Genomic DNA, 21,828 nt, shown 5'->3' on the forward strand with positions numbered 1-21,828 from the left:
TGCCACAATGTAATGGATATGACTTGACAACTAGTTCATGCCACATTGTAATGGATGTGTTGTGACATGACTATTTTATGTCACATTGTAATGGATGTGTTGTGGATATGATTGACAATTTTATGCCACATTGTAATAAATATGTTGTGACTTGACTGACTATTTAAGGCCAAATTGTAATGGATATGTTGTGACTTGACTTACTATTTTATGCCACATTGTAATGGATATGTTGTGTCTTTATTGACTATTTTAGGCCACATGGTAATATATATGTTGTGAATTGACTATTTTATACCACAATGTAATGGATGTTGAGACTTGACACATAGTTTATGCCACATTGTAATGGATGTGTTGTGACATGACTAGTTTATGCCACATGTAATGGATGTGTTGTGACTTGATTATTTTATGCGACATTGTAATGGATATGTTGTTATTTGACTATTTTATGCCACATTGTAATGGATGTGTTTTGGACTTGACGACTATATATTATGCCACATTGTAATGGACGTGTTGTTGCTTGACTGACTACTTTATGCCATATTGTAATGGATGTGTTGTGACATGACTTATTATTTTATGCAACATTGTAATGGATATGTTGTGATTTGACTATTTTATACCACATTGTAATGGATGTGTTTTGGACTTGACTGACTATATATTATGCCACATTGTAATGGACGTGTTGTTGCTTGACTGACTACTTTATGCCATATTGTAATGGATGTGTTGTGACATGACTTATTATTTTATGCAACATTGTAATTGATGGGTTTCGACTTGACTAATTTATGCCATATTGTAATGGATGTGTTGTGACTTGACAGACTAATTTACGCCACTTTGTAACCGATGTATTTTGACATGACTTATTATTTTATGCCACATTGTAATGGATGTGTTGTTGCTTGACTGATTATTTTATGCCACAATGTAATGGATGTGTTGTGACTTGACTGACTAATTTATGTCACATTGTAATGGATGTGTTGTGACTTGACTATTTTATGCCACAATGTAATGGATATGACTTGACAACTAGTTCATGCCACATTGTAATGGATGTGTTGTGACATGACTATTTTTTGTCACATTGTAATGGATGTGTTGTGAACATGATTGACAATTTTATGCCACATTGTAATAAATATGTTGTGACTTGACTGACTATTTAAGGCCAAATTGTAATGGATATGTTGTGACTTGACTTACTATTTTATGCCACATTGTAATGGATATGTTGTGACTTTATTGACTATTTTAGGCCACATGGTAATATATATGTTGTGACTTGACTATTTTATACCACAATGTAATGGATGTTGAGACTTGACACATAGTTTATGCCACATTGTAATGGATGTGTTGTGACATGACTAGTTTATGCCACATGTAATGGATGTGTTGTGACTTGATTATTTTATGCAACATTGTAATGGATATGTTGTGATTTGACTATTTTATGCCACATTGTAATGGATGTGTTTGGACTTGACCGACTATATATTATGCCACATTGTAATGGACGTGTTGTTGCTTGACTGACTACTTTATGCCATATTGTAATGGATGTGTTGTGACATGACTTATTATTTTATGCAACATTGTACTGGATATGTTGTGATTTGACTATTTTATACCACATTGTAATGGATGTGTTTTGGACTTGACGGACTATATATTATGCCACATTGTAATGGACGTGTTGTTGCTTGACTGACTACTTTATGCCATATTGTAATGGATGTGTTGTGACATGACTTATTATTTATGCAACATTGTAATTGATGGGTTTCGACTTGACTAATTTATGCCATATTGTAATGGATGTGTTGTGACTTGACTGACTATATATTATGCCACATTGTAATGGACGTGTTGTTGCTTGACTGACTACTTTATGCCATATTGTAATGGATGTGTTGTGACATGACTTATTATTTTATGCAACATTGTAATTGATGGGTTTCGACTTGACTACTTTATGCCATATTGTAATGGATGTGTTGTGACTTGACTGACTAATTTACGCCACATTGTAACCGATGTATTTTGACATGACTTATTATTTTATGCCACATTGTAATGGATGTGTTGTTGCTTGACTGACTATTTTATGCCACAATGTAATGGATGTGTTGTGACTTGACTGACTAATTTATGTCACATTGTAATGGATGTGTTGTGACTTGACTATTTTATGCCACAATGTAATGGATATGACTTGACAACTAGTTCATGCCACATTGTAATGGATGTGTTGTGACATGACTATTTTTTGTCACATTGTAATGGATGTGTTGTGGACATGATTGACAATTTTATGCCACATTGAAATAAATATGTTGTGACTTGACTGACTATTTAAGGCCACATTGTAATGGAAATGTTGTGACTTGACTTACTATTTTATGCCACATTGTAATGGATATGTTGTTACTTGACTGACTATTTTAGGCCACATGGTAATATATATGTTGTGACTTGACTATTTTATCCCACAATGTAATGGATGTTGAGACTTGACAACTAGTTATGCCACATTGTAATGGATGTGTTGTGACATGACTAGTTTATGCCACATGTAATGGATGTGTTGTGACTTGATTATTTTATGCGACATTGTAATGGATATGTTGTGATTTGACTATTTTATGCCACATTGTAATGGATGTGTTTTGGACTTGACTGACTATTTTATGCCACATTGTAATAAATATGTTGTGACTTGACTGACTATTTAAGGCTTAATTGTAATGGATATGTTGTGACTTGACTTACTATTTTATGCCACATTGTAATGAATATGTTGACTTGACTGATTATTTTATGCCACATTGTAAATATATGTTGTGACTTGACTGACTTTTCAATGCCACATTGTAATGTATATATTGTGACTTGACGGACTATGCATGGCTTGTAGATTTTTATATGGGCATTTACATCATTAATTACAGCATATTTTTTTTGCAGTTGTCAATTATTTGAGAATAATTGTTCGGAAATTAGAAAGAGTTTGAAGAACTTTCTGTTTGAATTGTTTACTATTTTATGATTTCTGCAATGATTAAGAAGTTCCAAATTGTTTTGTGAAAGAGCTACCAAAAAATGGTTACTATCTAAAGATAAGGAGATGTGGTATGGTTTCAATGAGACAAACTTTTCAAGATTTACTCTTATTGCTCCAGAGATTGACTGTCACATGTCATTTTGATAAATGATATGAATCTAGTGATTATATCTCGTGTTGTTCTGCTTGTTTGAACGTTGAACCAATTCTTTCTTGGAAAGAAGATAAAAAGATATTTCAGGTATTTCTGATTAAAACATACAAGTTTTTTAATAATTTTTATTAAAGCATGGCAAGTTCATTCTACAAGCAGTATAAAACAGATCTATCTACAAAGTTTATTGCACTTTTCTAAAATCACAGTAAATAACAAAATATCAACAAATATAACAAATAATTAGTTTTGATCACTAGTTAAAAATAATACATCATGACAGCATAACATGACTGACATGTAAATTCTTCATACTAAATGTTTATGGCTGATGAAGTCAGAATTATCTTGTACTATAGAGGGATGAAGAGCAAGCTTTAAATATGGAAATATAATGAAAAATATCATAGTTCTAAGATGCAGATCCAGGATTTAAAAAGAAAAGGGTCATCAACAAGACAATGTAAGGAGTGGGACTTATTTAAAAGTTACTATGCATCAACCATACATGTACCTTCATAAAACCCTCCTCCTAATCGGGTTTATAAGCAGAGTTATAAAACTGAATTTGTAGAGAGAAGTTCATAAGTAAATTCGTTTTATTTTTGTAGCTACTAGTATCAAAGGTTTAACCTTGTGTTTCGTTTTTTTTTTTAAAACTGAAGTTCTATTTTCCTGTCCATTGTAAATAACAATACCTGGTACTGGTAGTTAAATCAAATTTGCACTATGATTTGTGTATATAACTATCAAATGTCACTAACATATGATACTAAACTATAAAACAAAATTAGAAAAATCAATATTCTGCAAAAGATGAAAACACAGAGTTTTTAGATCTGACAGTAATAACCCCAGTAATAAAGATTCAATTAAAAAAAAATGCCAATCAAAACAGAAAATTGTTTATCAAATGGATGTTAATTTTTTCAAGCCTCAAGTTTTTTAAAGTTAAAAATTTGATTAAACCACTTGGCAATCATTCTGAATAAAATTATTACAAGAATTTCTTTTTGTATGATATTTTCTTTGCATAAAAAAGTGTAAAAAACTGTATTTTTTTTTTAAACTGATGGAAGAATGCTTCATATAAAGACAAAAGTAAAATGCTCTATAATGAATAAATGTAAATCTTAATACCAATTATCAAATTATAAAACAGTCAGTGGGATTGATATGATAGAAAAAGTGTGTATACTATGAAATGAAAGGGAATATTTTCACTGATTATTTGAGCAAGGGAATGAAGAAAAACATATTTTTAGAGACAGTTCAGAGATTAACCAGCAGGATAAATGCTTTAACAAAAGCTTTATACAACAATTCAAGATATAATTTTATATGTTAATATGTTATTTCATTTTAATAATGTAACATTACATATATTTTCAAATGTCAGATCTGATACTCCAAAGATGAATTTACTTAATAAATGAATAACAAAGATCAATATACTAAATTAATGAATAACTAACTAGGACTGGTCTGACTAGTCAATATATAATGTCCATATGTTTTGCACTGGCCCATCTTATTAAAACTGTTCATACTATTGACTTCTGTTTTGTTGGAGATTCTCTGTTTGTTCTGGAAAAGAAACACATATTGTGATTTACAGTTTTTAATCATTTTTACATACACAGGAACTAAAACTATCAGTTTTCAGCATACTTTAAGTTACTTTCAGCTTTCTTTGAAATTATATTTTTTGTACTTGTGTATTTGTCATTTAAGTGCTGCATATTTTGTGTATATGAAAATAAAAAGATATGGTATGATTGCCAATGAGACAACTCTCCAGAGACCAAATGCCATAGAAATTAACAACTATAGGTCACCTTACCTATTTTTAGTCTCATACTGCATAGTCAGCTGTTTTACTTAGAGCATTCTTTTATATAGTAATTTTTTGTACTTGTTTGTTTTTATTAATATATTGTTATTTTAGTGCTTTTCCTGTACTGAATATTTATATCTTTTGTTATTTACTTTCTGTTAGTCCAATGATTATGACCAAAAGAAGTTAGATTAAGATCAACAAGACAATGCCTGTTATATCAAACAATAGATGTAAAGCAATCAACACTAAACTCTCAGTCAAAAGGAACTGTCAAAAGGAATTTGTTCATATAGATAAAATACAATAATAGCTACCTTCTATGATGCTTTGATCGTTTCATTGTAGTAGCCTTAGATGATATAAGTGGATTGAGTTTTTCTTTGATTTCATGATAATTTCTCTCCAGTTCTCTCTGATATTCTTTCTGGTCATGTTTGATCAAGTTTTTATTCTTATGAAGAGCATCATAACCCCTGTGAAGAAATTCAGATTTTTCATTATATTTGTCTGACCTGATATTTTTCCAACACTAATTTGTTATTGTATGAATAAATTTCTGATATAATATTTTAATCTTCAGACACTGTTTTTTCACTAAAAATCATTTTCTAAAAATGCAGTGAGAATTTATTTTTGGATTTTATCAATCATCAGAGTCCATTCATTTAATGTAGAAAACTTTAAAACTAATATTCTTGAACCGCAACAATCTATCCATGAATTTATTTTGTATGATTTATTTGCTGTAATTTGATTTCTCCACGTGGATTTCTCCTTCTACACTTAATTTTGTTTCCATTTATTTTTCATTCTTCAGGGCTCACACTACTTCAGAATCATAGGGAGAAGTGACTTCTCTTTTTAAAACTGATAGGGAGAAGTGGTGAGATTTGAAAGAGAAGTGCTTCTTCGCGCGCTGCGCTACAATGTTTGCATTTTACTATAGTATAATAGGTCATATGTAAATAATATTCTTTTTCTATTGTTCAATTTATATCTGAGTATACAATTAAAGTAACAGCTCAAATTCAAAGTTGTTTAAGTTAAGGTACTTTTTTTTTAAGTCAAAAAGGTATAGAAATTATAATATATCAATTACAATTTAATTAAAAACTATCTTGTGTATGAAATTCAGTGTTTCTCATCAAAAGATATACAAAGTTAAGCTGGGCCACAATATATTGATATTAGTATACATTATTTTTTGTAATAGTCTCAGAGTTAAGCAACTTTAATCAATATTTTGAAACAATCCATATAAATTATATGGAATTATATACACCAATCAATTATATGTAACCAAAAGTCTGTTAATGTGTATGGAATGCGTAATTTTTCCTTTTGGGATCAATATTCTTGTGTCAGCTGTTCCATCCATGCATCCATAGTTATTATTGTAAAAATAAGGATTTCGGTCATAGATGGATTGAATACAATACGTAATTAGAAAACGGTCAATGGCGAACGAATGCAAGAAAATTTACAAAAATAAACGATGTTGACAAGCTAATATACATTACGTTTTTAATGCAATAAATGGATTAAACATTTACTGGAGGCAACTTTTATCACGTTTGAATGAAGTAACAAACTTATTTTGCTGTTAGGTTGATGTACGTTTTCGAGTAACAAACACCGGAAGTGCATGAAGTGATAAAAAGTTGTCTTTTTATTTAAATAACCTGTTACACACTGTAAAGACAATGCTTCAACCTCTTTTCTTAAGAAAATGAATCGTTTATGTCTGAATTTCTTTAATTATCCCCAAAAAAAATTGGATGTTTCATGAACTTCGTAAAAATTGAAAATGTCCGATGATGAAAGCGACTGAAAGTGAGTATCGTAAACAACAGGTCGACTTGTTTCCACTTTTGGGAGTCGGGGAAAGCAAAGTGAGGGTCGGGAAATTGACTTCGTCGCCCTAGTCGCCTGGTAGCGTGAGCCCTGTTCTCTCAATAAATTTCCTATCAAATAATATTGAGACACTGTTCTACGTTCTACATGAAGTATGAGAAAAGAGTATGTTTTTGAGAATCAGAAGTGAGAATTCACTTAATGCACAATCATTGAAATAATATTCTTACTTTTTAAGAAAATCTTTGAAACAAAGTCTGAGTTTATTATGGTGTTTAGTGATTTGGTCAGGTTTCTGAATCACTTCTTTTAGGAAAACAATAGCAACTTCCACTGGTCCCTGTAAAGACAAAAGTTTGAAATTTTTAAAATTTAACATTTAATTACATATCAAGATTCTTTGAATGCATTCATTTTGTTAAACTAGTTGAATAGTATACACTCAACATCTTTTTATCATCATGTTTCACCTTTTCTATTTATGCAAAGAAATAGAACAAAACAAGAATGTGTCCATAGTACATGGATGCACAAATCATTTTCTATGTTCAATGGACCGTGCAAATGGGGCAAAAACTACCTCAACCAAAAACGTTAACCTGAAGTGGGACAGACGGACGAATAGAAGAATGGACGGACACACAGACCAGAAAACATAATTCCCATAAATGAGGCATAATAATAAATGGGGCATAAAAACATGATTTTCCAATCTTTTCAACACATAACTATTTACAACATTCTTTGACCTTACCTATTAGGGAAGTGTTACATATAGTCTTGTATTTAATATTTTTAATTTTAGTTTCTTGTGTACAATTTGGAGTTTAGTATGGCGTTCATTTTCACTGAACTAGTATATATATTTGTTTAGGGGCCAGCTGAAGGACGCCTCCAGGTGCGGGAATATCTAGCTGCATTGAAGACCTGTTGGTGACCTTCTGCTGTTGTCTTCTCTATGGTCGGGTTGTTGTCTCTTTGACACATTCCCCATTTCCATTCTCAATTTTATTGGTATAAATGGAAGTGTTGCACACATTGGTTGTTAGTAGGAAGAAGATTAAGGTCTGTACATTAATTTTTTGTGGAGTGCAAAGAGTGCTGATGTCATCACATTACCAGTAAATCTAAGCATTGTTAGTTCAAAACCATATATAAGTACAAGTTAATCACATAAATTAAATAGTTGACATTATCAAAACTAAAAATTGGAATATTTAAACTCTAAAGGAGAAGTAAGAAGTTATTTCTGGTGCTATAGACAGGTATGAATATTCTGCTTCTCATGCAGCACTGTCAAGTAATCTGTTTTTGCAATACCAAGGTTTTTAAATATCCTTTTTGTTTTACAGGTTTGTACATGTTAGTTGATAACATGGAAGCTAAGTATGTTGTACTTGAATAAAACTTATTGAAGTAACCGTAAACTAATTTGAATGACAAGGGAATGTAAAATTTTCAGAAGTGAACAGATTTTTTATATCAAACAATCAGAGGTGATAAAATTATGAACGATAAATTATGCATACAAACAGGTAAAAAGTATTGGTGGAAGTTTCCGAGATTGAATTAATTAATAAAAGATTTCCCAAGTACAAAGTTTTGTTTTTTAATCCTATTTTGTTTGGTAAGTTCTTCAAAGAAACCCTAAAGATAAACATTGTAAGTGAACAGAAATACTTGTTCTAAAGACATTGTTCTACCTGATTAACAGTGGTCCCAATACAGCCTTGTAACACCATTTGAAGTATTTTTGTGTCGTGTCCCTTTGTAGCAACATCCAATTCTTTGGTCTTTTTCTGTATGTCTTCAATAGCAGCTTCAATTGGTAATAGTATAACCTGTAATATTATGATACAATATCTTATCAATTTAATTGGCATCAGAGGATATAATTGTAGGCTTTATGTAATGCAACCATTTTTCAGTTTGCATTCAGCTATTCATATGCTTACAAAATATGCTACATTTTACTTTTACTGCAGACATTTTTGTTGTGATGCTGTTTCATTAGAAGTATTCTCCGTGTACAGTTTATACATAACAATGATTTAAAATAAATAGTGTACCTGTTCCCTGCTTATAACAGATAATCTTGTTTTAATGTATGGGAAGGTCTGGAGAGTTGTCAGTATGGTTTTCCTCTTGTACTGTTCTACCAGTTCTCCATGAGCTCTACCATCCAGAGTAAAAGGTGTGGCATACATAAATCTCTCTGGAACAAAACAATGTAATTTGAAAAGATAGTACACTAAATAGCAGGTTTAAAATGCACAAGTTGATTTTTAAAAACAAATTGTTTTTTTCTAGTTTTAACATGGTATACTTTAAAGGTTATTATAATTGTTGAGAAGACTGCTATTGAGTTACCTGTGTATCCAAGGTCCACATCACATTGGCAATGTCACCAGAGCATTAGTTATAGTAACAAGTAAATGTCAAACTGAATAGCTGTTGTTTGTTATTAAGAGTCAGATAATAAGAAATCTTCCCAACATTTATGGTGCCGTGACCAGGATCATAAATCTGAGGATGATTTCTTATTATCTTTATCCGACTCAAAAAACAAACAGCAGCTTTACAATTTGATTTTTACTTGTCACTATAACACAAGCTTAGGTATGGTCACTAATGTGATTTCGACGGATTCAAAGGTAATTTTGAGATGATATCTGTCCTGCAGTCTTCTCAACAATAATATTTAAGATGCTGTGAATACCTTCTATTCATTTGTATCAATTTTCTTGGATATAAGAGATAAAGAAAAAAGACATTAAATAGAATTCATATGTTTTATTCATAACGTTAGATGGACCTTTTTCTGTTGTGTACAAAGTAGTTTGTTGCTGAAAAACACAGTACTGTAATATTGCATATGTATTGACACCATACATAGTATTTTTAGTGACATATATTTAACTATGATACACATTTCTTAATCTACAATAAATCATTACTTACTGATGTTGTAGTTTTGTTCAAAGTATGTTGTTTTATTTCTCTTCTCATACAAGTCAAAGTATGGTTCCACATAGGTGATCTGTATGTAAGCCTGAACACAAAAACGGAAATTGTGAAAACTAAAACTCAAATCATACAGTACGGTAAAATAGAACGCATTTGTGGAAATTAGGTATATTTGAAATATGTAAAGATGGTGAGAAACATGGAAGAAAAATTATAAAAAGCTGTGTGATTTTACAAGTAAATGATAAACTACTACATATTAGTGAAAATATAGGCCAGGATGTTTTTGTACAATGAACATTAAAGCTGACTATGCGGTATGAGCACATCGTTGAAGGCCATACCATGACCTAAAGTTGGTAATTTCTGTGTCATTTGGTCTCTTTTGAAGAGTTGTCTCTTTGGCAATCATACCACATCTTCTTTTTTATAATTACTATTAATAATAATCAATTATGGAGTGATGTGTGTGTATCATAGATAAACTTAAACAATATAGTTACGATCCAGATTATACAAGGGTAAGATGAAAGCATTATGTATTTGTTACATAGATTTTTGTTCTAATTCTTGTTTTATCAAAAGATTATTTTCATTCCCACCTATGAATGAACAGTACCTTGTTTTGATCTAATTTATCTCGCTCTACTGTGTTGGAGTCTTTTACTATGTGTATAAATTCCTCCCCAAATCTGTCACCATAGAAACTCTAGAAAATAATTGATAATGTTGTATTTAGCTTCACATGAAAAAAGTATGGTTTCATCTTCGAAAATTGCCAAAACTGGAGTATGAACATTCTGAAATTATAAGTGGCAAAACATGTCAAGAAAGATTTTTGTTTTTAATATAATAAAATAATACATAAAACATGTTTTTAAACAAAGTATGTAAAATCAACTTCAAATGTGTGCAAATTTATCCATATTAATGTAAGTTGAATGAGTCACAAATCAAGTGATTAACCTTACTGGTTTCTTATACTTCTATTGAAAAAGCTTCTACAACATACCTCAAGTCTGTGTGATATCTCAGGTAATTTGGTAATAGCTGGTTCTTTGTAAATGAATTCTTCACCATCAAGATCTCCAAACTTGTGACCATAAAATCCAACTCTAAAATAAGTACCAAATATTCTCTTCCCTTCCTGAAAATAAATTAAATATCAAATTTTTAAAATTAAGACAATTTCATATTTTATTTTTTGTATTCTTTGATGAACCATGTAATTCTTTTATTTCATAATTTCAAATTTAGCTGTACATTGATATTTATTATCATTAATTTTTTATTCATTATATTTTTAATTCTTTTTAGAATGGCATTGGTTTTTGATATTGTCTTATGTATTTGTATATTGCGTTATGTTTTGTAATATTAATGGTGACAAGTAAATTAACTATTAGTATTTCTATTGTGTGTAGTTTTACCTGAAGAGTAACATTCTGGAAAGCATCATGTAACTTTTGGTGGATCTGTGCCAGCTTCTTACATTCATTATGAGCTTCATGAATAGGAATCAGTATTTTATATACCAAGTTGACTGCTTCATACATACCAGCCTACAAATCAGAATAATACTTATTTTTTCAAATGTCTACAACTTATGATTTCTTTTCACGTATCTACAAATTATTTGACATCCTAGCTCACAAATCAATGACATATTCTTACATGAGGGTAGTAATGGGAATACCTTCATGACGTATAATGATTAAAATTATTACCAAATAAGGTTAACGGTAATTTTTAGTGCATGACGATAAAATGTACACTTTCTTTTAAAAGATAAAAAAATCAGCTGAATTTGATGAATCACGCTATTTTTTTCCCAAAAATAACAGTAACGATAATTATTTGAGACATCTGACGAATCACAATAAGGATATTTTGACGAATCACGGTAAAATTTTAACCAATTTGACGCTAATGGTAGCTGAAAATGAACGTTTGACGCTTGACGGTACAGGACATTACCACCCACTTACATCTCAAGAACATACAGTTACAAATATATGTATCCTTGTTTTATTTTATTTATATGGTTATTGAACATTAGCAAATATTTCTGATCTCATTTTTTGACATATTCTTTTTTCAAGCTTCTTTCATAAAAATGTACACAAAATTTTTGCAAAGTAGTGGAATTTACTAAAGCATGTTGCAATAAAACTTTGTATGATAGACTTTATCATTGTGAATGAACTAGCAGTCTGTTCCATAAGACCAACAAGTCCACTCTCTGTGAAGTACTTTCCCGTACAGATTCCTTCCTCATCAGGGGAGACAACTTACCATTGTGAATGAACTAGCAGACTGTTCCATGAGACCAACAAGTCCACTCTCTGTGAAGTACTTTCCCGTACAGATTCCCTCCGCATCAGGGGAGACAACTTACCATTGTGAATGAACTAGCAGTCTGTTCCATAAGACCAACAAGTCCACTCTCTGTGAAGTACTTTCCCGTACAGATTCCTTCCTCATCAGGGGAGACAACTTACCATTGTGAATGAACTAGCAGCCTGTTCCATGAGACCAACAAGTCCACTCTCTGTGAAGTACTTTCCCGTACAGATTCCCTCCGCATCAGGGGAGACAACTTACCATTGTGAATGAACTAGCAGCCTGTTCCATGAGACCAACAAGTCCACTCTCTGTGAAGTACTTTCCCGTACAGATTCCCTCCGCATCAGGGGAGACAACTTACCATTGTGAATGAACTAGCAGCCTGTTCCATAAGACCAACAAGTCCACTCTCTGTGAAGTATTTTCCCGTACAGATTCCTTCCTCATCAGGTGAGACAACATCATCTGAGACAGCACTTTCCTCTAATACATTTAATGTTATTTTCTGAAACATAACATGTAACATAACATAAATAAAACTTTTCCAGTTATGGGTATATATTGCAATGTTATTTTGATCAATTTTGTCAAACAATTTAAGGAAAGAGAGACCCTGAATTATATTTACATTACTGTATTTCTTTTCATCTAGAAACAAGAATGTGTCCACAGTACACGGATGCCCCACTCGCACTATCATTTTCTATGTTTAGTTGACCGTGAAATTGGAATAAATTCTCTAATTTGGCATTAAAATAAGAATGATCTTATCAAAGGGAACATGTATACTTAGTTTCAAGTTGATTGGACTTCTACTTTATCAAAAACTACCTTGACCAAAAACTTTAACCTGAAATTTGCACTATCATTTTCTATGTTCAGTGAACCGTAAAATTGGGGTCAAAAATTAGAATGATCTTATCAAAGGGAACATGTATACTAAGTTTCAAGTTGATTGGACTTCTACTTTATCAAAAACTACCTTGACCAAAAACTTTAACCTGAAATTTGCACTATCATTTTCTATGTTCAGTGAACCGTAAAATTGGGGTGAAAACTATAATTTGGCATTTAAATTAGAAAGATAATATCATAGGGCACATGTATACTAAGTTTCAAGTTGATTGGACTTCAACTTCATCAAAAACTACCTCGACCAAAAACTTTAACCTGAAATTTGCACTATCATTTTCTATGTTCAGTGAACCGTAAAATTGGGGTGAAAACTATAATTTGGCATTTAAATTAGAAAGATCATATCATAGGGCACATGTATACTAAGTTTCAAGTTGATTGGACTTCAACTTCATCAAAAACTACCTTGACCAAAAACTTTAACCTGAAGCGGGACAGACGGACGAACGAACGAACAGACGGACGGACACACAGACTATCGTAGGTGGGGCATAAAAAAGTAGAACATGATGTAACCTTTGAGTATGGGGGAAATTCTAAATCATTAGTTTTCCCATTGACAATCTAGAAATGTTCATCCTTTTCCCTTATCAGAAATCTGAATAACTTTATCTGTGCAATGAAAACTCCTGCTCAAAGATTATGAAAGAACATTCATCATGAAGTTTTGAAGGGGTTGTATAGGTCGTAGATAGCTGAAATGCAATCTTTTTTTCCAATAAAACCACTAGCCATTTAATACGGTACCATTTCCAAGTAATTCATGTAATATGTTTGATGGTAATCTCCCCCTTACCTGATAATCCACACAGCCTACAGGTAGGTAAGGTTTATCCTCTATCATATTCAGGTATTCTGCTATTAAAGCTGCAGCGTGACAACAACAATGAGCTGCTTCAGCATGATTACTTCTCTGAAATAAAAATAAAAAGAAATTGTTTTAATGTGTCAAATTACCAGAAGTCAAAAGTTTGCTTTGATGTCTGACTGCTTTTCTTTGGACTGGCTGGGATCATGAGATAACAGAACACAGTACTTAAACATGGAGATTGGTGACCTAAACTTTGGGCAGCAAGTTACTTTCCATAAATTGCCTGTCCCAAGTCAGGAGCCTGTAATTCTGTCGTTGTCGTTTGTTTATGTGTTACATATTTGTTTTTCGTTCATTTTTTGTACATAAATAAGGCCATTAGTTTTCTCGTTTGAATTGTTTTACATTGTCATTTCGGAGCCTGTTATAGTTGAATATGCGGTATGGGCTTTGCTCATTGTTGAAGGCCGTACGGTGACCTGTAGTTGTTAATTGCTGTGTCATTTTGGTCTCTTGTAGAGAATTGTATCATTGGCAATCATACCACATCTTCTTTTTTTTTTATATGTATCCTTTTTTATAACATTATTCTATTCCTTAATCATTTTACTCTACAACTATGTAACTTTTATTCTCATACTGATGTCCTGTAACACAAACAAAAATGTTTTCCTTTCAATTCCCATTTTTTTGCTTCATTCTTTCACTTGGCCAACAAAATGTCACATGACTTTGTTGTTTCATTTCATGTGCAAGTAAATCTATGCACATGATTCTGTTGACCTGCATGTATTAACCAGATTTGTCAATAATGCATACCTCACTATGTTTGCTTGCCATGTTCTGCAGCCATGTGAGTCTGAGATCAGGAGAGTTCTGGTACCCTTTAGCTATACGATACATCAGATCCAGTAACATTTCTGGATCTTCCTGGAACTCCTTCATCTTTACTGTGTCAGATAAGATCATATGGAGATTAAACACCAAGTCTTTAACCTATAACAAAAGCAAGCATGAATTACAATGCACAGGAAAAGTATCTGTCGTAAATTCGTTATTTTTTTAATATTTTGATTGATTAGAAATGCTAAAACGACATTTCACGCATTTTCAACATTTTTCCGCCAAAATTTGGGATTTAATGCAAAATAATTTGTTTTCCTTATCGGTGACCTATGTTTTTTATTTGCTCATTCTTTGAAGCTATATTTCAGCTTTTTATATTACAGTTTTGGACCAAGTGTCATAGAACGTTTTTTTGATATTCCGATAAAAATATGTCAACACCTCTATTTTCCCTATCATTTCATTGAAAAATGGTCCCTTTTACATACCTATTTAAAAGTAAAATTTTGAGCTTAAATGGTCTGTGACCCCCTATTTTTTTTCGACCAATTTGATTCACTTTCTATAAGGATAAAATAACAAAAAATACGGCACTTCTGATAGAAAATTTGAATAGACCTGAGCCACCTTAAACAAAGTTCTGAGATATTCCATTATTAATGGGTTATTTCATATTAAATCTCGTGGATTATTTTAGTAGTTTTAACAAGTGAATCTGTGAGCTACTGTTCAGTAATAATACCGCCTGCTAAAAATACCAGGTAAACGAGAAGTTATTGAGTGATAAATCTGAAAAGACATCACACGGTATAGCTGACTCATATAAAACCTAAATCCAAAATTCAGAAATCCTTGTTAAGTAGTTCCTGAGAAAGATGCGACAAAAAATATTCAATGGACAGAAGGACAAAGGTAAAACAGTATACACCCACTTTTTTAAAGCAGAGGTATAATTTATAACTTAAGTTAATGTTTAATCAGAAAAGTAATCCATTTCATCAAATAACAACAAAACCATTACTTTCCTTTTCATATTATGCAATAAAACCTTTCCTAAATTCTTATTTTGGTAACAATAAATGAAAGATTATATCAACATACAACCATAAACTGTATATGATTCTTAAAAATAGGTTGTGTCAATCACATTTAACTCTTCAGGAGGTAGGTTGAGTATTACAATACTTACTTTTTAGATTAGATTGTGAAACTAATGCAAACTTGTTTAGTGAGTTTCTGACGGTTGGTGTAAATCCTATTAACCTATTCTGGTAACTAACTTGTTCATTGAAAGTCGTGGTAATCATTTTTTAATTGTTCAGGAAAGGTTGTTTTTAAATTATACATATTTATTTAGTCAAAGAGGTCTCAAGCGTACTAATTTATTGATCAAAAGTTGTCAATCACTAACCTGTTCAGGGAAGGTTGTATCCTGTAGATCATAATCTGATTCAGCATAAGTGAGAATTGTTTTCAATGATTTGCGTAGATATTCTTCATCAAAGTTTTGGTTCTGTCCGACTAATGAACTCAGAGACATAGTCACCTGCATCTTTACTCGGGCAAAATTCTAAATTAGAACACAAATAAATTATTACAATAAACTTTTTAAAATTAAATTGGTTCAATATCTATCTGTCAACTAACAAGTATTTGGATTGGGTATAACATGCATACATACACATTCCAAGGAGTTCATTTCAAAAACAATGAAAACTAGATATCATTGAGATGGGAGCCATCTCTGTGGGCCCCGCTGTGAATAATGTGCATTAAAAAATTGTATCTTTATCATAGGACATGGGTTTGTCAACTGAAACCAAAGTTTTTGACCTTGACCTTTGACCTAGGAAGTTGTACATAAATTATGAAACACCCTTTGGTGTTGGTTTATAAACATGTCAAGTATAAACTTTGAAATGATAACGATTCTCAAGATATAGAGCGGACACGATCTTTACCATAGGACATGGGATTGTCAACTGAAACCAAAGTTTTTGACCTTGACCTTTGACCTAGGAAGTTGCACATAAATTATGACACACCCTTTGGTGTTGGTTTATATACATGTCAAGTATAAACTTTGAAATGATAGCGGTTCTCAAGATATAGAGCGGACACGATCTTTACCATAGGACATGGGGTTGTCAACTGAAACCAAAGTTTTTGACCTTGACCTTTGACCTAGGAAGTTGTACATAAATTATGACATACCCTCTGATATTGGTTTATATACATTTCAGGTATGAACTTTAAAATGATAATGGTGCTCAAGATATAGAGCAGACACAATCTTTACCATAGGACATGGGATTGTCAACTGAAACCAAAGTTTTTGACCTTGAACTTTGCCCTAGGAAGTCGTTCATAAATTATGACACACCCTCTGGTGTTGGTTCATATACATGTCAAGTATAAACTTTGAAATCATAATGGTTCTCAAGATATAAAGCAGACACGATCTTCACCACAGGACACAGGGTTGTCAACTGAAACCAAAGTTTTTTTACCTTGACCTTTGACCTAGGAAGTTGTACATACATCATGACACGCCCTCTGGTGGTGGTTAATAAACATGTAAAGTATACAGTATGAAATCATAATGGTTCTCTAGATATGGAGCGGACACAAAGTTAAAGTGTTACGGACGGACAGACGGACGGACGGACAGACTGATCACTATAAGGCGACCCGCCTAAAGGCGGGGCCCTAATTAATATACTTGTACCAACAAAAATCCCTTTAAAGTTTGATCTCTGTTCTAGAGAAAACATACCTAATTTTATTTTTTTAAAAGGATATTTTCAATGTCTTATGAAGTATGTGGAATAGAGCACAAGGTGTACATTGAAGAAGTAAAATCCACATGTTTTTCATATAATTTCTCACATAATAGTGCATTAAAAATTTTTAAAATAAAATCCTATAAAGTATAAGCACGATAAGGCAATTGAGAACAAATTCTTACATTTCCCAATTCAAAGTTCTGCCTCATCAACATATACAGTGATGCACTAGCTTGAGATCTAATACTACCAATACAGGAGCTACAATGTTTCAATAGACGAAGACATAAATCAGCACACTGCTCTGTTTCCTCTTCAAACAATGGATCCAAGTACTGCAAATATAAAAAAATTAATAAATCTATAATTCTTACAATGATTAAACTGAGAGGTGGACTGAAGAACTGAGAAGGGTAATACTCCTATGGCAAGGCATAATAAACATATAAGGGTAATACTTCTATGGCAAGGCATAATAAACATATAAGTGAACTTCTTCTATGGCAAGGCATAATAAACATATAATTGAACTTCTTCTATGGCAAGGCATAATAAACATATAATTGAACTTGGGTTAAAGGGAAACTTCGCAAAAAAATCAAAAATTGATATTATGTCCATTATGTATAAAAAGGCTAAAATTTATAGATATTAAAGTTTTATTCCGCTAGATAAGAGATCAACATCGATTTTAAATTTTGAGTATCAATTTTCTACGCTCCGCCATTTTGTCATCTTCTACGATTATAATCACGATATGTCTATAAAACACAAAGAACCAAAACTACAGTAACCGATGTAGTCGTAATTGCGTGTCGATATCTTGTCAATCGTACGATTGTTTTATCTGACTAACTATAAACTTGATACGGAAAATGCTGAGGGAAAATGACCATTATTATATATCTGTTATTTTTAAACTGTTAATATTGAAATGAGTTAAAAAGTCAAAGTTCAAATAATAAATAAGTGTTCCGTGAAAATTGTTTTCATAATTCTTTAAAGTAATAAACTTTATTCAAATAAATTCGGATCTTTTCTCATCTGATCACCAGCATAGCTAAAGGTATTACTCCCAAAGGTTATGTGAGGGGTGTGAGGACTCAGGTGACACGTCCAGGTATTCAAGCGATTTCCTGTCGGGCTTGCAAGTTCATGCATCGTTTCACTTCTGTAGGTATTGATCAGTGTACACGGCAGACTAATAACTTTCCATTTTGAACTATCAGGTGTATAATACACATCTCTGTCTTGTGTGTCCGAAAGTGATATGATGCCAATAACTTAACTCGTACGCTTGTTTATCAATAACATTTCTGGTGTAAAGAATATTATTTATGAAAATATAAAAAATACCACAAAAAAAAAAAAGATTTGAAGAAATAAAAATCTATATACATATTTTTTCCGAGGGTTAATTTGGGAAAATGTAATTTGTCAATAGTAAAAGACAGACTGGAACATACCAAAAATATTGATTTAAAAATGTACGCACTTGTCGATGTTGGCTTATACGCCTGGATAGAAAGTTACGGAACTATAGTGCAATTCAAAATATATACATGTATCAGACTATATTGTATACCAAAAGAAGAAGAAGAAGAAGAAGAGAACCAGTTTGATTTAAATACAGGTCGATATATATCTTGCTTTGGTTCATCGAAGTTATGAACATAGTAAAATCCCAGTTTTATATATCAATTAGATTGTTCTCGAATAAAGGAAGAAATTCGTCATCATCACAATTGTTCCGACATTCATGTAAAATATATGCAACTGGACGTACACTAATAATCCCAAAGGGGTGTGAGTATTTTCTAGGAAAACTATTGAGTATTAAAGTTTCAAATCAATTTCGGGATTTATTTTCTTTCTTGCCGTGATATGATAGCAATTTAAAGAATAAACTGCTTATCCGCTTTAGCGGTATTCTTGCCAGTTGAACAGCCTTATAAGTTACATTCAAAAATAGGGAAAGATGACATACAATTCGTTGTCTTTTGTTTTTGAACATCGTTGGTCAAATAGATAGAGTATAATATTATACGTTGTGAGACGAGGACTATTTCAACAAATACTATAAATACAAGTGGAAGTTTTCGTTTTTTTGCAATTTGAGAGTAATTGATGTATCAAACGTTCAAGAATACGCATGTAAAATGGGTCACTGGATATAAAAAAAATCAATCTCAAAACCTACTTCCGTATGGAACTTCCCCTTTCAGTGACCTGCAAATTTAACAGATGATACACTTTATAAGATTTACATGTCCAACAACGACCCACTGCTCTACATGTGTTACTGACAGCCTAAGATAGTAATTCTTCTGTTAGGTCAATTCTCTTTCGAACAATACCAGAAAACATGGAAAATAAGTTCTTTAAATTTTGACTCTGGAATTAACACCATTTTTTCGTGCGACAAACTTTATTTCTGCCGGGCGATGAGCAGACATGGGCGGAAAACAATAAACAGATAGGTTTAATATTTGTCATTCATTTAACATGTATAATATGAATACGATTGTACTTAAAAAAACTTATATAGTTAGTTTCAAGAACAACTGGGTTCAGACAAACTGTTCTGAAATCGATGCTGTTACTAATGCATTCACCCAATTCAATATTACCATCAAAGAGAGTAAATTCGTGGCAACAAAGACATTCTGTTAATAACGGCATAAGAATGCATTTAGTACACGAACACCAATCTGTGTTTTAAAAACTAGCGATGGTTGCTAAGGATATCTTGATTTCGGGAACTTTCTGCAGCTTCCACTTCATGGAGCTCTTTTTCGGTATACTCTGGCTCTAGTGCGTACCCAAAATGACCATACTCGTCAAAATCTGACTCTTTTGACTGACTGGAACCACTGTTATAGTACTATCATTCTCCGAACAAGACATTTTTAGTTATGATTTTATGATAAATTTTTGGACCATATATAAACTGTTCTATAAAAACAAGCACGCAAAAATCATAAGATAGACATATAAGTAATATGTGAGTAAAGTTAATTGAATCATTTAAGTTAATATCCTTTGGTCTCGAATGTAGTTAACTAATAAATGTGTTTTATAGGATAGCTCAAATCCTCATCCAAATAATATAATCTAGTATATGACATAACCCCTTCCTACTACACCGAGTTTTAATGCCAAGCGGTAGACATATTTTAGGTACCAATTAAGTAATTGAATGAGTAATAGATAACAATAATTAATCATAAATGTGCAAAGATTTAAAAACAAAAGTATTTTTTCTTTGTTCGTACATATTATACTCCGCTTCGGTAGAGTTATCTACTTATCTTCAGATAGTTTCAGATATCAATTAATACATGGCTTTCAAAAGTCTAAATGTAAGTGTTCTCGCACATTTTTTGCCTAATAAAGAAAATCAAAATGCTTTGGTAAAGCTATTTCTAATTTCCCCTTTTTAATGAGACTTAAATCAAGGACAAGAGGTGTATATCATTTCATTCTGACACATGAATTAAGTTTCCCGTCTTTAACCGAAAATTGTTTATTACTTAGTAAATTAATTTATTTGAATTGAAATAAATTTTACAGCAAATATAATTAAATAATTCTACGGCGATCTATTTTTATTTGTCACAAACTTGAATTAGTATAATAGATGTGTATATTGAATGCTCCCTTGTTTTATAATCCACTGATCCGAATAGACAGTCACACCTGGCAAGGTGTGCCCTAGAGGCGTGGTTAAATACCGAAGTGCAAATAACAATTCAACAATACCTTTCAACAAGCCATCTACGAGTATTCAATTTGCCACAGAACCGTGAATACACACATCGTATAAATCTAGTCATAGCAGAGATAGTAAAAGGTCAATAAGAGTACACCAACATATTGTCTTTACAGATTATTGTACTTTAATTTGTTCACCTCATATATCAGTCCGAAAATGCATTAATTGATAAATTTATAACTTTTTTGGTTGTCTACAAAAATAATTCGAATAAATACGTTTAACATAGAAAATTTATCTCATGAATGTGTACAATTGCACGTCTGTGCGTCTTATCTTCTTATTATCGGCTGTTTATTAGATAAACCATAAGTCATCGGCGCGCTTACGATTACGTTTAAATATCATTAAAAACCAAGACTTTTACTGATTGTATTTTAAATCCCGGCATGCAAAAACCAGGAGAAAACGTCACGACCTACAGGAAGTACTTAATAATTTTTCATTAA

General features: G+C 31.8%; 1 protein-coding gene across 2 annotated transcripts in view; it reads right to left on the reverse strand.

The window, feature by feature from the left end:
• Positions 1 to 3,411: 3,411 nt before the first annotated feature.
• LOC139503807 (dedicator of cytokinesis protein 7-like) overlaps positions 3,412 to 21,828 on the reverse strand; it is a 60,349-nt gene continuing 41,932 nt past the window's right edge. For both annotated transcript variants that reach the window (XM_071293747.1, XM_071293739.1), the window contains 14 exons: positions 17,787 to 17,939; positions 16,230 to 16,388; positions 14,792 to 14,968; positions 13,958 to 14,074; positions 12,608 to 12,751; positions 11,331 to 11,462; positions 10,913 to 11,047; positions 10,520 to 10,609; positions 9,895 to 9,985; positions 9,003 to 9,148; positions 8,637 to 8,774; positions 7,164 to 7,273; positions 5,394 to 5,552; positions 3,412 to 4,826 (listed from right to left, as the gene is read on the reverse strand). In XM_071293747.1, the coding sequence (XP_071149848.1) occupies positions 4,784 to 4,826; positions 5,394 to 5,552; positions 7,164 to 7,273; positions 8,637 to 8,774; positions 9,003 to 9,148; positions 9,895 to 9,985; positions 10,520 to 10,609; positions 10,913 to 11,047; positions 11,331 to 11,462; positions 12,608 to 12,751; positions 13,958 to 14,074; positions 14,792 to 14,968; positions 16,230 to 16,388; positions 17,787 to 17,939 (1,794 nt within the window). In that variant the 3' untranslated portion in view covers positions 3,412 to 4,783. The remainder of the gene's footprint in view (positions 4,827 to 5,393; positions 5,553 to 7,163; positions 7,274 to 8,636; positions 8,775 to 9,002; positions 9,149 to 9,894; positions 9,986 to 10,519; positions 10,610 to 10,912; positions 11,048 to 11,330; positions 11,463 to 12,607; positions 12,752 to 13,957; positions 14,075 to 14,791; positions 14,969 to 16,229; positions 16,389 to 17,786; positions 17,940 to 21,828) is intronic.

Source organism: Mytilus edulis, chromosome 1 (assembly GCF_963676685.1).
Source record: "Mytilus edulis chromosome 1, xbMytEdul2.2, whole genome shotgun sequence".
Classification (NCBI taxonomy): domain Eukaryota; kingdom Metazoa; phylum Mollusca; class Bivalvia; order Mytilida; family Mytilidae; genus Mytilus; species Mytilus edulis.